General features: G+C 46.7%; 1 protein-coding gene across 1 annotated transcript in view; it reads left to right on the top strand.

The window, feature by feature from the left end:
- Window positions 1-15,844, top strand: part of GPD1L (glycerol-3-phosphate dehydrogenase 1 like) — a 179,564-nt gene that overhangs the window by 91,703 nt on the left and 72,017 nt on the right. Inside the window, exon 4 of the mRNA XM_078663935.1 lies at window positions 84-222. Coding sequence (XP_078520061.1) covers window positions 84-222 — 139 coding nt within the window. The remainder of the gene's footprint in view (window positions 1-83; window positions 223-15,844) is intronic.

Genomic DNA, 15,844 nt, shown 5'->3' with positions numbered 1-15,844 from the left:
CCCCATTACGAGACGTGCTCTAAGAAGTTGTTAATGGCAGTAAATAATTGTTACTCCTCATGTCTCTTAAATGCTTGCTGCAGGGAATAGACGAAGGACCAGAGGGTCTCAAGCTGATTTCTGACATCATCCGCGAGAAAATGGGAATAGACATCAGTGTCTTGATGGGTGCAAACATCGCCAATGAGGTGGCAGCGGAGAAGTTCTGTGAAACCACCATAGGTAATGTACTACTTAATAAACTGTAGAAATGCAGGCTGGGAAGGTCTATTGAATTGTCAACAACCACATCCGTGCCGGAGTGTCCATTTGTGGTGCTGTTTCTTCTGGTGTTTTCAGGGCAATGGCGATTCATACCACAGTCAAACTGAGTTTGACCTAATATGAGCTTTTGACGCTGCACCAAATTTGAGGGCATCCGTATTCACCAAGCAGCCATCTTTGTCAAGGTGGTTGCCGGCCCAGTCTCAAGACGCTAACCCCTAGACAACATCTACTGGAGAAACTCATGCGCCAGCAAGGGGGCATCTGCTGGGGACCCCTGGAAGAAAACCTGTGACGCTACTGAAGCCCTCTCAAGAGGATCATTTCCAAAATGCATGTTCCCTGGAAATGAAGGTTGACATGTTGCAGCTGTTTGTGTTATGCATCAGTGTGCACTGCGCTAGGCAGGAATACAATGCTTGAGGCATTGTACATTTATTTATTTTATTGCACCAATGAATGTTGGGAACATTGTTGGACTGAATAGTTTGCATAATTTGGCTCGTGCTGCCTAGTTTTGCAATTTTTACTTTCGATTTATGATCAAAGATCCTAGAAACAGTGAACAGTTTAGTTTTTTGTAAATATGTGCCTGGTATCCAATAAAGTATAAGCCATATGCTGATAACTTACAATTAGATGATATTGGTTACTAAATAGATTTGACTTCTTCATTGATGTGTATTTGTGGCCTTTTAGTTGTATTTCAGTCTCGGACACCATCTTACTGCCCCACTTTTGCAGACTTTTTTTTGCACCCAAAAGTAATTTTGTTTTAAGTCCTAATCATGTCCAACATCCTCATTCGCCTTCAGCAACTACATGGTCTTGCTCCCAGCCAACCCTAACAGAACCCTCCCCAGACCCTGATCAAGGGTAAGCCATCTTTGGTAGCCAGTATGACGACTCCTCAGATATCCGAGGTCTGTGTGTTAACCGGTTTATCAAACAATAATGGCGCAATAATACACTTATTGCCACATCTACAAAATGATCCAATACTTGATTTAAAGGTTCACAAATGTTATTAAAGAACGTTAGTCATTCACATAATAACCCATAGACGATTACTATTTGAAAGTCAATTATTCAAAGTAAAATGTATTAAAATAGGAGTTCTCTTGTGTGACTTTTGCACAAAAGGAGGTTCAAGTTAGGCCAACCCTCGGAGTTACGGAAGCTGCCAAGGATTTTACCTTCGGGCTTGGAGGTTATTGCAAAGGAAGAATCTTTCGAGCAGAAGGAGGATAAGATATTTGTAAAATTAAGTTTTGTACATAGTCAGAAGGTGGGAGATGGGGTCACTGGAAAGTTTGCATAGATGACCAATGACTGGGACAAAACAACGAAAGTGCATTACAAATTATATTGTCGTTACATACTGTAACATATTTTACAGCACACACTTGCCAGTTTCAGGAAAGGGGAGCAAACAATGTTTGGGCAAGTGCCAAAGCCAGGATTCAAAACCTTGCCTCCAGGTTTTAGGTTCATCAGCAAAGCCATCAAAACACGTTGGTTTCCCTGCAGAGTCTGCATGGTAATAACCTTCGCCAGGTGTACAGGAAGCATGGCTGTAGCTGTATTTGTTGCAAAAGGTTTCTAGAAACCATGACCGCCCCATCCCTTCCTTCTAGAGCAAAATTGTAGACAGTCCCACCTATTGAGAGTAACCGTACTGCCAGGCTAGTGTGACCACAGAAGTACTCATTCACTAAGTGTAACAAAAAATGAGGATTCGGCCTTACTACATCTAAAGGTAACCCCTAAAGTGCCACACTGGCTCTGCTGCTTCACCAGGAGTACGTGTTGGATTTGTGCAGTACTACACTTGAGGCATGCACCAGCAGTGTGACAGCAATAGTTTTACTAGCAGTAGGTATAAACACATTACCAATTTGTATAGTAAAAGAAATGAATGAAAGTAACAAGTAACACCCATTGTGACTTTACTCTTTTAGAAATAAAGGGGTGGCCACTGGTAATTATTTTCTTTGGTCTCTCATTCGCTCTTTTGGTCCACACCGGGATACACATTTCGTTTTTTTAGAAGATGTGTTTTGGAGAAAAAAAAGTTTTATTTTTTCCGATGATGTGTATTGGAGGAATAAAACCAAGGTGCTGTTTCTTCTTCCCACAGCACCATTGTGTAGAAGTGCCCTCATCAGATAGCCATTGCCAGTTGTTTTTGTGATATGCTAACATTCTTTGTGTCGGGTTAACAAATGATTGTGGGTTAGTTCCACAAAGAAGTCCAGATGACGTCTCTAAACTCTCTGTATAACCCAGATAGATCTAGTAATAGTCCACCTGCTAGTTGTGAACACAACTCCCACCCTTCTCACATCACACTCAGTCAGAGATTGCACTATAATCATTCCTCTGTTGATGCAAGGAGACCTTAGTTTATTCACCAACTTCTGTTCCACCTCCCAGTGGTTCAGGCTGGGAAGATTTCATGACCATCTTAGCAACTCTATAGAAAAGGTCAGCTGTGCACCTCTTGCCTAGACTGATCCCTAAAAACCTGAGCGCGGAAAACTTCTGTCATTGAATGTTACTCATTATCCATGGCGGTGTGCAATGTGTGGATCCTTTGCGACCGCAATGACATTTTATGCCAGCATTTTCAACCAAAATTTTGAAAAGAAAAATATTAGCCATTTTTTATAACCGGTCTAGATACCCGTGCACACATTTTCCTGATTCCGCATCGCAAGATTTGTGCATCCGCTCCAGCACCAGCAACGAAACGTTCATAGTTGGAGCTGAATCTGCACAGGATTATCAAACTGGGAAAAGTGATGACAAGCTGCACCCTGGGCTCCTATTGTCTACTTAGCAAGATCTGTTATCAAAGGGGGGCACCCAGATCATTTGAATTGGGCAGGTTGACTCCTAAATCTTCCCCAGTGATGACTAAAATGCTTAAGAAAGCTAGGAATCCACTGACTCATACTTGTTATATGGTAACGTTTTGGTTGGAGCATGTGTGGCTGTAGATACCTATACTGTGCATACTTCTGCCATGTTGCAAAGTGTCTTCTTTCGAAGAAGTCTTTTGAGTCAAGGAGTCTCAGTGGCTCCTCCTCAAAGGACATGATCCACTGTGCTCCCAGTCTCGACAGTCTGTCGGTTCCTGTCATGGTCTCTCAAGTTCGCAGACTTCCACCCCGTCGCCAGTACAACCTTCAACACATCACTGTCTATCCGTATCAACCATCAGTTTGTTCAATGGCGAGCCTCCAGGCCTCAAAGCAATTTGGGCCACTGCATGCTCCGGCCTCCCTTGGAGGATGCCAAACTCCTTGAGGCGATGGATCAGACACCTTTTAGGAGATGCACCCAGCGTCATTCTAAATATGCCTGACCGATCTTCATGTAGTTTGCACACCCCGATCACTCAACACCTGTCTGAAGAGTTCATGGATTTCTTACCAGCTGGGACGAGATCACCACGGACAAGCGCGTTCTTTCTATTATAGAGTATGGTTACTGTCTAGAGCTCATAGCGACCCCCCTCCCAACATCCTCCCATAACCCCGGCCCTGAACATCTCATGCCTATAAGAGGAAGTTCAGGCTCTTCTCTCCAAAGGAGCCATAGAGCCCATTCACCTGCAACACTGGATCAAGGGCGTCTGTTTTCTATACTTCCTAATCCCCATAAGGACAGCTCCCTCAGACCAATCCTCCACCTCCATCCTCTCAACAGGTAGATTATGCCAGAGCGGTAATTATACAGGATGTCATCCCTTTACTGCAGCAAGGTGACTACATGTCCACCCTCAACCTGAAGGGTGACTACTTTCACATCCCGAGCCACACTACTCATTACCGCTATCCCCGATAAGGGATCGTCACGATCAGTTCAAGGTTCTAGCCTTCGGAGGTACCACAGCTCCAAGGGTTTTCACAAAATGTCTAAGTAGTAGCTGTTCCCTTACCTCAATAACTGGCTGATAAAGTGTGCAAGCAGACAAGAATGCCTTGTCCACACAGTCCCCCTCCTTCAGACACTAGGGTTCACAACAAATGCCACAAAATCCCACTTGGAGCCACTTCAAATCGAACCCTTCCTAGCGTCAGTCCTCGACTCAATAGAGGTAAAAGCCTCCCCTCATCATAAAAGGGTACAAGCTTTCCAACAGTTGCTGCCTCTTTTTCAGCCACTCAATCGCATCCCAGCTTGCACTCTTACAAGGTCTGTGGCCACCTCATCTCAGGGGTCTTCACATCAATCACTTGGAGCTGTTCGCCATTAGCGATCTTTGAAAGCATTTCTCTTACAGATTGAAAGCAAAACAGTATTGGTACATACTGACAACATGACTGCCATTTTCCATCTTCAGAAGCACAGAGACACTCATTCCCCTCCTCTAACAACCCTACTCCACAGATCTGGGGTTGGGCCATCCATCACCAAGTTCATCTCCTCGCAGAATTTCTGGCAGGAGTGGACAACGACTCTGTAGACATATTCAGCAAGGCACCGCAACTCCACCTGCAAGTCCTTCTCCCTTAATTTAGCAGGTGGGGCACACCAGAAATAGATCTATTTGCCACAGCAAAAAATGCAAAATGCCAAAACTTCGCTGCCAGGTCTCTACCCCCCAATCCCTGGGCAGTGCTCTGTGCGTCAACTGGTCCGGGATCTCAGCCTACACTTTTCCACCTCTCCCCTGAACTCCATTTGTGGTCAGGATTAACAGGAAAAATTCCCTCACCTTCATCCTGGTGGCGCCAATATGGGCCAGACAACCATGGTTCTCTGGCCTACTGGAAATGTCAGTTGTCCCACATGAAAAGCTTCCCAGCAGACTGCACCTTCTCACCCAAGATAGGGACAGTGTTGGACACCTGGACCCCAGGCAGCTTAACTTAGCCATTTGGACCCCAAGGTCATAGAATTTGGGTACATTGGTTTGCCACAAGTGTATGAATATACCTAAAGAAATGCGCAGGCCTACGACATGCTTCTGCTATGCTGCTAGGTGGAAGTGTTTTGTGCATTACTGTACCCAAATCGACATCAATACACTCCTCCTTAATGTGCAGAATATCATTGCTTACCGCCTTCATTTACAAAAATCAGGCTTAGTCTATACCTAAGGTACAAAGGGGAGTGGTGATGGACAGAGCATCTGAACCAATCAAACACTCACACCCAGTCAAAAGATCTGGGTTTGATCCATCACCATTCTTTAGCCCACTCTGCCACCCCAGTTGAGACATGGCTATATGCAAATCAGTCTGACCCTGTGCCTCATGGGTACAGTCCAGCCCGAACTGCCTTGCTCGCTTTGCCACTGGATTCAAGCAGGCCGGGCTGAGGACGGCTGTAATGCCAGAGAACGGTCCTCGGAGGCTTGTTTCCGGTCCAGGGAAGGCATGGCTTGGCAGTTCGGGCTGGACTGTTCCCATGAGGCACAGGGTCAGACTGATTTGCATATGGCCATGTCTGAGCTGGGGTGGCAGAGTGGGCTTGTAGTAATAAATCACTACTCAACGTGAATTCCAAATGTAAGCTTTATTAGTCATAGCTTAAACAAGTGCTCCCAGCTTGGCGGCTTCATCAATCACCAACATTCTATCTCGCACTCCAGGATGGAGCGCGGGTCATACCAGGAGAGCAGAGCGAGAGAGGGGGGAAAAGTGAAGTGGGAGATAAGGAAAGTTACAACACACCTCCCTCCTTAAGGAAGAGTAGGGAGGGGAGCGAGGGATGGTTTCCCACAATAGGTACATAGCGGGTAAAAGTGGGAGGGGGGAAAAAGAGGGGAGAAGAAAAGTGAAGGGGAAGTATACAGCACAGCATTAGTGGGGTCGGAGGCAAAGGACCCCTTAAAAGATTAAGCAGAGGAACCGTCCTAACAGCGCAATAACTGTGATACCGTAGCTCTGAACAGATTTGTGTATAGCTCCAACAGGCGGAGCAGGGGAAAATGAATATATGGTCCCCAGGCACGTTCTGTAACGATAGAGTGGGTGGCCCTATTCTCATATACATCTACAGAGATAAGATAAGACTCTTTTAAAATTCGGAGAGTAATGAGTAAAGTTATCAGGTTACATTTCCAACATTAATCAACTGTAACAGTCCGGTGCATTTAAAAACTCAGGAAAGGAAGGAAAAGGCTATGAGGTCACTTTGTCAAGCGTTAGACAACTGGGACTGTCAGGAGCCAACAGGGGTGCACCATTAAGGTATGGGAAAAACAGATAAATGTATGCACTAAGTGTCACTATAGGCATCCTCAGGTTGGTGAAAAAGAAGAATCACCACCTTTTCACACTTAGCTCTTCCATGTCCAAGCTTGCTACATCGTCTATTTCTCCCTGGAATTCCAAACCCCACCTGCTGGAATTACCATCCCTTACCGGAAGATTTAGAATGGCTGTACAGTCCTTTTCTCTGGGCAGTAGCTTGGGACCGGACCCACCCCTAAGGCTACCACTGATGAAACAAGCTTCCGTTTCCATGCCCATATCCATGCCGGGACTGGGCCTTCTTCTGCTCCCAATTCCTTGATCATGACCAGTATTGCAATCTTTGTCGCAATTTGTTTTGGACAGCCCCCGATCGTTTGCATGAGTCTCATCTGGCTTAAGTATGTTCACTAGTTCCCTCTTAGGCTTGCCATACCAGAAATCATACGTGTCTTCTGAGCCATTGCACTTCGGCTTCTTCCAAAAATCATAGACTGGACCCCTCTTCCCTTCCATAACTTTTAATGGGGATCCTTTTAGGTCTCTCTGCTTTATATTACTCTCCCTCTCCATTATTCCATACTCGATCCCTTGTAAGTATACATCTTTGTTCTCTCCTTTTGGCTCGATGTAACTTGCACCTCTCTCTCTTTCTAGATCGCAATTGTCCATATGCTCCTCTGACCACTTGGGTCGGAACCCATCCGGCTTCATTCTGTGCCGCATCTCCTTGCAAACGGACTGGTTGATTTTATTCATCTGCCATCCTCGTTCTTTGGTTGTGGTATTTACACTCTCCACCACCATTCCAAATTCTCCATCCGTCTTCACTTTTTGTTTCCTACTGTCCATTCTCTCTGGTTTCTTACGTATTTCTCTTTCCTCCACCTGGCTTTGATAAGTGTTTTTTTTTTTTTGTTGTGTTCATCCCTAATAGCTTCTCTTCCCCACTCTTTTTCCTTTGCAGCTCTCTCAAATGCTGCATTACTCTTAGGTGGTTGCCAGAGAACATTAACAGTTTCACCTCTGGTTTCTTGTTTGCTTTGATACCATGCCAGCTTATTTCTGTGTCCTTTTGTTTTTTTCTCCCATGAAATCCTCAACTTCTGTTGATCTCTCCACCCTATCATGTTGAGAACACCTCTCGTTATGTATATCGTATTCCTCGTATTGTTTTCTTTATAAACTATGTCCATGACTTTATAACCAATAACCTGTATATCCTCCCCTGCATATGTTTTCAGGACGGTGTTGGCCTCTTTTAGTTCATTACCATATTTTATTGCAAATTTTCTGTCCCAATCTCTTTTGCTTACTATGCTATATCTCGAACCAGAGTCAGTAAACATTTCTATCTCAACTTCACCTATTATAACTGTGCATCTCAGAGATATCTTGCTGGCTCTGACATCCTCTTTGCCTTCCATTCTCTCCTCGAAACTTTCATTCCTTTGAGCCTTTCCTCTTGTGGCTTGTTTATAATGTTCATCCCACACGTTCAGAATATTCTCATACATATTTCTGTCGGTACCTTTCATAAAAGCCTTCTCCATATTGTGATACATCTTCCTTCCACCCTTACCTAAGCTGTGGAGTAGAATTTCCGCTTTAGCCTCCGGTGACAGAGATGCTACCTCTTCCTCCAGGACGCACAAATAGTTTTCAAAGTACACTTTCCACTCCCTCCACTCTGCAATGTTTTTATTAACCTCCTCCATGAACGGTACAGGTGGAGGGAGATTGTACATTCGGCCCCACTCCATGTTTGGTGTACTGCAATACCTCTTAACTTCCCCAGAAGGTGCCACCACTTAACTAATGCAGCCCCACAGTACACACAATAACCGTTATCAAGCACTGCCACAATTCTGAATCTTCCTCACTTTGCTTCACCACGCCGATGCGGTTTAGTTAACTTCACAGAACCCTAGAGGTTCGCCACTCTTCCTCTGTTCCTTTGGAATCTCTTCACGCCACTTCCAAACACTCTACCTCAGTTCTGAGGTTTCCTCACTCTGCTTCTGCGCGCTGCTTAGGTTTATTTTACTTTCACAGAACCTTGGAGGTTCGCCACGCTCCCTCCGTTTCTTTGGATTCTCCTCACGCCACTTTCAAACACTCTACCTCAGTTCTGAGGTTTCCTCACGCTGCTTCTGCGCGCTGCTTCGATTTAGTTTACTTTCACAGAACCCTGGATGTTCGCCACGCTCCCTCTGTTTCTTTGGATTCTCCTCACGCCACTTCCAAACACTCTACCTCAGATCTGAGGTTTCCTCACGCTGCTTCTGCGCGCTGCTTAGGTTTAGTTTACTTCACAGAACCCTGATATTTTCCTTTGCCATCTCCACACGCAGATCATTGCACTGCCTCAGATCTATTTCTCAATGTGGCTTCAAGGGTTCAACGCCTTCTGTAATCCTCTAAGACGTCTCAAATCTCTAAAGACGCTGCTTCAGTGGATATTTTTTTTTCTTTTTCTCCGTAGGAATCCAGGTACGCTACACCCCTTGTTCCTCTGCTCATTCCTCACATAGCTTTTTCTTCGTGGGAATCCAGGTTGGCTACACCCCTTGTTCCTCTGCTCATTCCTCACACAGCTTCACTTCGCTGCCTCAGTTCTGTTCCTCACGTGGCATCAGGGGTTAAACTCCTTCCCTGATCTTCTCCGACATTTCCCACAGCTCGAAGACGCTGCCTCAGTAATTTTCGATCAAAGGAGCCCAGGTTCGCTACCCCCTGTTCCTCAGCTCTTTTCTCACGCTGTTACAAATCACTGCCACCATTCAGTTACAACGGTTGACTGCTCACTATGTTCCGCTCACCGCTCCTTGTAAAAAGTTCAATCGGGTCGGGGACAATCGATATTTGCCCGGCAGTATTGCCTCTGTGACCCTCTAGTTATTTAAATCAATGAAGAGGCAGGCGCTGGAGACTGGAAAGCAGGAAACAAGGTTTTTATTCGCTCCGGAGGAGAACACAACGAAAACGGACAGAAGGTATCGTTCTGAGGTGCTCTCACTGTATTCCTGAGGCCTGGCCTCTTATACCCACATTTATGACTTTATTGTAGATTACACATACATGTTAAAGCTTTGATGTACGGAAAAGACATTCTCGGAACTCCCCTTTTGGGCCCGTTCCCACACACATTTACAGTTGAAGTCCCCACCCTAGTCACAACAGGTGACGAGCATCGTGCAGCTGGATAATCCGCCGATTCACGGAATGTGGGGGGTTTGATCGGATCTCATGGGGTGGGGGCTTTGATCAACCTGGGGATCCTTTGATGGGGGAAGCTTTCTATTGCACGGGGAGGGGCAAGGGATGGTATCGGCAGAGCTGGGTGTCAGCCTGGGAACGGGGAAGACAAAACGGGCACACGGGGGAAAAAAAAGGGGTTTGCATCTAAGGGCCGGAGATCATGAAAGGGAAGCAGGGAGGTGTCGCGCTGGGAACAGGATGAAGGCCTGGGGCAGAGCAGCGCCGAAGAGGGGTTTATGACTCAAGGCAGGTGCAAGCAGGGGGTGGCCAGCGTGCAGGCTTGGTGAAGGCGAAGGGCTATGTCAGGGGCCAGCGGCATGCAAAAGGGTTCGGTCTGATCGGGGCATCTTAAAATGGCGGGCGCGCACGACAAAAGTGTGGCATCAGGGGAAGAGGCAAGATGGCGCAGATAATGTTCACCAAAACGTACTAATTTTCAACAGTCCTCCCTTTAACATATTCAAGACATCTTGCTGGTTCATTTTCTACTCGGTTCTATTGTGGTGGGCATGAGAAGGAAAATGGTAGGAACCCTAGATAAAAAGAGTTGTAAACAATACATTTTAACATTTCTAGTTTTCAGGAGGTGGGCCTATTTGATAAACTTTGATAAACTTGTTCAGCAGGAAAGTCATAGGAATGTAATACAAAAACGGCGAGCAGCAAGTACATAACTGGCAGGTTAATACATATTTCAGATTCGGATTGGAGCAGGATCAATACAATGGCGGCTGGGAGAGAAATGAGGCATAGAAAAAACGGTGCTTGAGGATGTCAAATGTTCGAAGTTTTCATTGTTCTTTGTGGTCTTTCGTTGGCGCTGTTGAGCACCGGCGGTGGAGCTACAAGTCCAGCTCTGTTCTAAGTTCTGCGTTGCAGGGCACGACCCTCTCCTCGCGTTTCTGGTCGGAAAGGTCCTTTTCGCCCTGTGTCTTTTGAGGTGATGGTCAGAAAGTTCAGATGGAAGAAGAGTGTTCAAAAACAGTCCATAGGGTAGGTCAGAGGAAAAAGGGGGATGGAGCAAGGCCAAATTAGGAACAAACTAGGGGAACGAGAGACTTCAAATAGGCGGGCGTGTGACCAAATTCAGAGAGCGGGAACTTGTCGATAAGCACTGGACGTCGAGCAGGGGCATCAGGTCGACCCTTTCTTCTCATGTTGTCGAGAACAGTGCCTCGTCCTGCAGCTCTTTTCTGTCATGGTCTCGCCTTGGCTAATGTCGCAGGTGTTCCTTAGTCTGCAGTCAGGCCTCGTGCTCCCACATCCGGTCCTTCTCTCCTCCAACAGCAGTACCCTTAAACAAGTTTGAAAAGACAGTCTTTAGAAAATGTGCAGATGAAGATAATCAAAAAAGTCTATTTCTCTCCCAGCTCCAGGCAAAGAATGAAACTGCTCGTTCTCACAACTGGCATATGAAATGACCGGTGACGGGCCTGTTGGATTTACTATGACTTTCCTTCATAATTATTTCACGACAGTTCATCTGATGGTGACCCACCTTCGTGAGACGAACCTGGCAAAGATATGCTGTTCTCTAGAGTTTTATATTTACAAAGGGTACTGTGAGTCGTCAACATGGTACTACACAGGTATTTTGCTGAGAGGCGAACATGGCTAAAACATTTCCTTTCTATAGATGCATCCTGCTTTTAAACTACTACGGGGTTCATTTCGGTGATTTCTTTACCTTGGACTAGTCTGTTAACCTTGTAAAACATCATTCTGGATCCTACATAACCTTTTACAGCCCGATTACTTAATCAGGAAGGACAGGGGTTTTACGGGAAACGACCAGGGACATAGGAAACTTGTGGTAAGGGCAAAAATCGACCCATCTCTCACAACCGGAAATGAGGGGTAGTTTCATAATTCCAGTTTTGGCCGGCTGATACAGGGGAGGTAACAGGGGTGATCATTCTTCTGGTTTGGGTATTGCGAAAATTCGGGGAGAGGAGGGTCGCGTATTCTGAGGTCCTTGTTTTATACTATAGGAGCCGTTGACATGTAGTTCCCTTATTTCGGGCCAGATTAGGGAACCTCTGCCGTCTTACCTGTCCTTTCCCTTACGGCCCCACCTGGATTCATTGACTTCTAGCGGAAAAGGAGAGGTAACGACGCGGTCTCAGGGTGATTGTATTAAAGACAAGTTTTTGTGCAAATACTGACGGTATTTGAAGCCAATTAGGTGGGGTGCTAGGGGTGGCAGTCTGCCAATTTCGGGGCTAACCACTCGGAAGAGTGGGAGTGCAGAAATAGAGAGAGAGAGAGAGAGAGAGAGAGAGAGAGAGAGAGAGAGTGAGAGAGAGAGAGAGAGAGAGAGAGAGAGAGTGAGAGTGCAACGGCAGGCTAAATAGTACACGTGCAACAGAGAGGGTGGCAGTGTATTCAAGAAAGGCTATTTAGTGCATTACACAGTAAAGGGCATTCACGGGTCTGCGTTAGGATCTTGTAATCATGCAGTTTGAGCATTAGACAGGGTAGAGGGGATGCGCCTTGAGAAGAAGGAAAGAAGAAAGGAGGTACCATTTTGTCGCACTTCTCGCATTCTCGGTCCTTCGACCAGTTGGGTCGACGCCTCAGTCACACACACACATTCCCTCATAGTTTCGCATCATACGTGACATGGGTTCATTCGTCCGGTCTGGTTTAAGGGTGATCACTTTTTATCAGGGTTGTGCTAATTTTTCGGGTTTGTTCGGTACGTGAGTAGTCTGCAGGCATGCTTAGACGCCACCTTGCGGCGCTAGTCCGTTTCGTGCATTAGACATGGCAAGGTTTCGGATCTTCGCCACACCTCGGCTGTAATCTCTGATGTAACCTGCAGAGGGAGGAAAAAGGGGGGGGGTGGGAGACAGCATTCGCGCACATTCAAATACATGGATTCATAAGTCCTTTACTTACCTCTTACTCGTCTTTCCTCCTCGGGGCAGGGTCCCTGGGGATATGGTTTCTGGAGTCGAGGGGGGGTAGTGTGTTCATATAGGTCGTGTGCGGGGAAACGTAAAAAGGAAACCAGAGGTGCCTAGTGCGAGGTATCTAGTCAAAAGGATGTATCTCACTATCGGGGTCCTTAAACCTCTTTCAACGCTGTGGCGTTCTAAGGTTCTTCGGTTCTTGGGCCCCTGATACTTTGGAACGTGGTACTTTATAATATTTACATTATTTTATTTCTCCCTCCTTTTACATTCCCTCATTTACACCGTTCGTTTTACCCATCCTTGGAAGTCAAGGTCTTCCTCTACGCGAGAGTTCATGGGTCAGTTGCGTACTTTGAAGGCGGAGTGTCGTCGTGTTGATCCGATCCGTCCTCCAGGGCTGGGTAACCATCTTCCTTTAACCTTAAAGAGAGAGCAGAGTAGGGTGCACAGAAAAAAACTTTCCCACCGATCCCACATTTTTTTAAAATAAAGCATGCAATACCCGTCCATAGTTTCAAAGACTTTATTTTGCAAAATCATTTCAGCATATGGATTATGAGGGTGCGGTCGTATTTGGCCGGTCGTGGCAATGGCTAAAGTGCATACAGTGGGGGGTTTCGCTTGCAGCAATAAAAACATCGGAAAGTTTTACTCGTTCATTTGTAAGTAACTAAAACGTCTATTAATTGGTTGGGGGTTCGGGGGCATTTATTTTCATAATTTAGAAGCATAATCATAATAGTGGTAATCAGATTTCCTATATGCATACCGTACGTGAGCGTCGTAAATGAGGTTTACATCAGTTATAAAAATATAATACATTGTACATTTGTAATCAACATTTGTAACGGGGATCCTTTCATACTGTTCGTCGTGTGAGTTCTCCTTGTCTTTTCTAGCCAAGTGTACAAAGGATCATATAAAATCTCAGAACATCAAGTTTATATTAGTGCGAAGGAACACCACGAGGTGTTCGTAAGTTCCGATTGATACCAGCGCCATTTTGGGCGGGGCCGGCACAGTCCGGAAGCAGCATCAGGGGGAAATGTTTCCATTACTGGCAGTTTGGACCAGAGTCCTTTTCGGCAGTTCTAGAATTCACGCTAACAGAAGGTGTGGCAATGTCATGTTTGTTTCGTTGGCGATCAAGGCAGCCGTCCCTTACCGGAAACCTGCAAAGGCCGAAGGTTCCGCCGGGGACCTTTGTATGATCTTCAAGGCTGCGGAGATGCTGTCGGAGATGGGGGCTCGTGCTCCATGGGACAAATGTTCGAGTTATATGGCTGGCCAAAGTTACTCTAGTGGCCGGGGCCCGCCTTCCAGCGGATCCAGACGCCATTTTGAGGCCCTACAGGGGCCACTCTCGTCGAGTTTGCAAGAGTGGAAGAGATCCTTCGGAGTGAAAGGAAGAGGTCCCTGTTTTGTGTACGCGGGACGTTCAGCTGGGGTGCAGCTGTGATGCCCCCACCTGGGGGGGCGAGGGAGACTCGTTCACATCGTCTCCTTCTCCCGGTGCACTCCATGCCGCTCCTTTTCATCGCCCCGCATGAAGGTCTCTCCACATCCGGTGTTCCCCAAGTGCCACCATTGTACGTTCGGTGCTGCGCAAGTACTGGGGTGCCACCATTGTACGTTCGGTGCTGCGCAAGTACTGGGGTGCCACCATTGTACGTTCGGTGCTGTGGAAGTATTGGCACCATCGCCTGACTGGGGGTGTTCGGCGTCGGGCCGGGGGCTGGGAAACCTCCTATCGGTGGAGGTGGGAGAGGCTCGTCCGCGTCGCCTCTCCCTCCCAGCCCAACTTGGACAAATTGTTGTGGAGGTACGTGCAGGACATCCCGCCGTCCAGGACTGCTGCGGCTGTGACGGAAGAGAAAAGGAAGAGGTGCCTCGTTCTCCTCTGGACATGTGGCGGGACTACCTTAGTCTTTCCAGGCCCGTTGCGGCCGGCCAAGGAGACATGTGGCGGGACTACCTGCAAATGCCCAGGCTGCGGGCTCCTGCCTCTCCTCCGGCTCCCCCATACGTTAAGATTTCCTGACCAAGAGTTGGCGGCTGGGCTCGCCTTATATGGGTTGCCGTTGGTTGGGCGTAGCCGTAACCCTGCCCTACTTTGGAAGGTTCCAGAATGGGGGGGGGGCGAATGTTCTGTTTGACTTTCATTTTCTACAGTTTATCGTTATTATTCCTTGTTTGTTGTGTTAAATTAAAAGTTCAAGTTCATTAATGGTCTACGGATTTTGTTTTACCATTTCTTTCTTTCCAGGTTGCTTTTATGCTAAGTTTCTGCTAACAGGGGTCGAGTAACACGGAAACACGTGTAGAGGGATGACGCAGATTTGTACATTACATACACACGAACTCAGACGGGGGACAGTACAAGTACGACATACAAAGACCCAAGACAAATATAAAAACAGTTATTGGTCATAATTATCTCTTTCCGTCTGTGAATTTTAAACGAGGCTGGGTTCCCGTCTTGACATTGCCCGACCTAGGAGAACTTGAGCATGCCGCTGAGATTTTCCTGGCGAAATCTGTGCCATCGGGCATAATCAAACGTGGTAGTTCTGTCTGGTCTGTCTATGTAAGTCGGGTTCTTCTTTGTCTCGCGCCTTTTCTCGTACTGTCGGTCTGTCGTTCTTGTCGGCCCTTTGCCTTTACTCACGCTCAGTAGAGTCGGGCATTGGGCTTTCCAGTGTCCGACATACCTACAAAAAGCGCATTGGTCTGACCCTAAGTCTGGTCGTCCTTTGCATAGTGTCGGGGGATAAGTTGTGGGTAGCGGTGTCCTGGGGTTGTCCTGTCGGTATATTTCTCTACTTGGTTTGTCCTCGTCTTTTCTCTGTCGTTTCGTAGCCTCTCTGCGCCACATACCGAGACTGTCGAGCATAATTGGCGTTGTCTTATTATTTCGAAGGGCTATTTCTAACGTTTCTATTTTATCAAGGTCAAAGGATCCTGCCAGTGGCCACTGTTTGTCTTGACTCTCTTCGGTATACCTGTGCCATAATTTATTATAAGCTATGGTGACTAACCCATAGTTTATGAACATGTCCTTATTAGGGGTGCCTTCTAGTGGAGCTATATGGTCCACCTCTAACACCCGGTCCGGGCTAAACAGGCTATTTATCAGTGGGGAGAAGACAGACATGACGGCTCGTAACGAGGGACTAAAAAAAGTCAGCACTG

Source organism: Lissotriton helveticus, chromosome 10 (genome assembly GCF_964261635.1).
Source record: "Lissotriton helveticus chromosome 10, aLisHel1.1, whole genome shotgun sequence".
NCBI classification, from domain to species: domain Eukaryota; kingdom Metazoa; phylum Chordata; class Amphibia; order Caudata; family Salamandridae; genus Lissotriton; species Lissotriton helveticus.
This window is presented reverse-complemented; position numbering and strand designations above follow the sequence as displayed.